The sequence below is a fragment of the Fulmarus glacialis genome, unplaced genomic scaffold (genome assembly GCF_000690835.1).
Source record: "Fulmarus glacialis isolate BGI_N327 unplaced genomic scaffold, ASM69083v1 scaffold25646, whole genome shotgun sequence".
Taxonomy (NCBI): domain Eukaryota; kingdom Metazoa; phylum Chordata; class Aves; order Procellariiformes; family Procellariidae; genus Fulmarus; species Fulmarus glacialis.
Genome location: NW_009217833.1, coordinates 1 through 683, shown reverse-complemented (window position 1 = coordinate 683; position 683 = coordinate 1). Strand labels below are relative to the sequence as shown.

General features: G+C 62.7%; 1 protein-coding gene across 1 annotated transcript in view; it reads right to left on the bottom strand.

Annotated features, from left to right (window-relative positions):
* The window catches only part of LOC104078274 (zinc finger protein 160-like), a gene marked incomplete at both ends in the record, with an annotated part of 1,959 nt that extends 1,507 nt beyond the window's left edge, over positions 1 to 452 (bottom strand). The window contains 1 exon segment of the mRNA XM_009579837.1: positions 8 to 452. Coding sequence (XP_009578132.1) covers positions 8 to 452 — 445 coding nt within the window.
* Between the last annotated feature and the right edge of the window lie 231 nt (positions 453 to 683).

Here is a 683-nt window from a genome sequence, read left to right as displayed (position 1 = left end):
GGCTGACCCGACGCTAAAGGTCTTGCCGCAATCGGGGCACTTGTAGGGTTTATCGCCGGCGTGCCGGCGTTGGTGGGTGATGAGGGTTGAGCTGAGCCGAAAACACTTCCCGCATTCGGGGCATTTATGGGGTCGTTCGGTCCCTCGCCGGCGTTTGTTGAAGGCTGAACCGAAAGCCAAAGCTTTACCGCAGTCGTGGCAGCGGCCGTGGCCGAGCAAGCTCCGCGGGGGGAATTTCTTGAAGCTTCGGTGGCCCGATTTACCCTGTCGCTTGCCCGATGGCTTTCTGGGCTGGTTCTCCGGTTTTTGGGGACCGTCACCAGGCTTTGTCCCCTCGGCACCGGTGGGGCTGGTCCCCTTGGGCTTCCCCGCCGGCGTCCCCTCGGCGTCCACCTTCTCCAGCTCGCCCGGTGGTGGGTCTTCCTCTTCGTTCTCGCTCAACAACCCATCATCTACAGGGAAAAAAGGGGGTGAGGATCCAGCCCCGCCACCGAAAACCCACCGGTTGGCTGCCCCGCATCCCTCCCGGCGTCGCGGTGGCCGTATCCGGCTACTTTCCCATCTCCCGCACCCATCACCCCATGGTTTTGGGGCTTCCAAAACATAGTCGTGGTCATCGCCGCCATCAACCGACACCGCGATCGGTGACTTACCGGACACCAATCCCCTCCTGCGCTGCGATT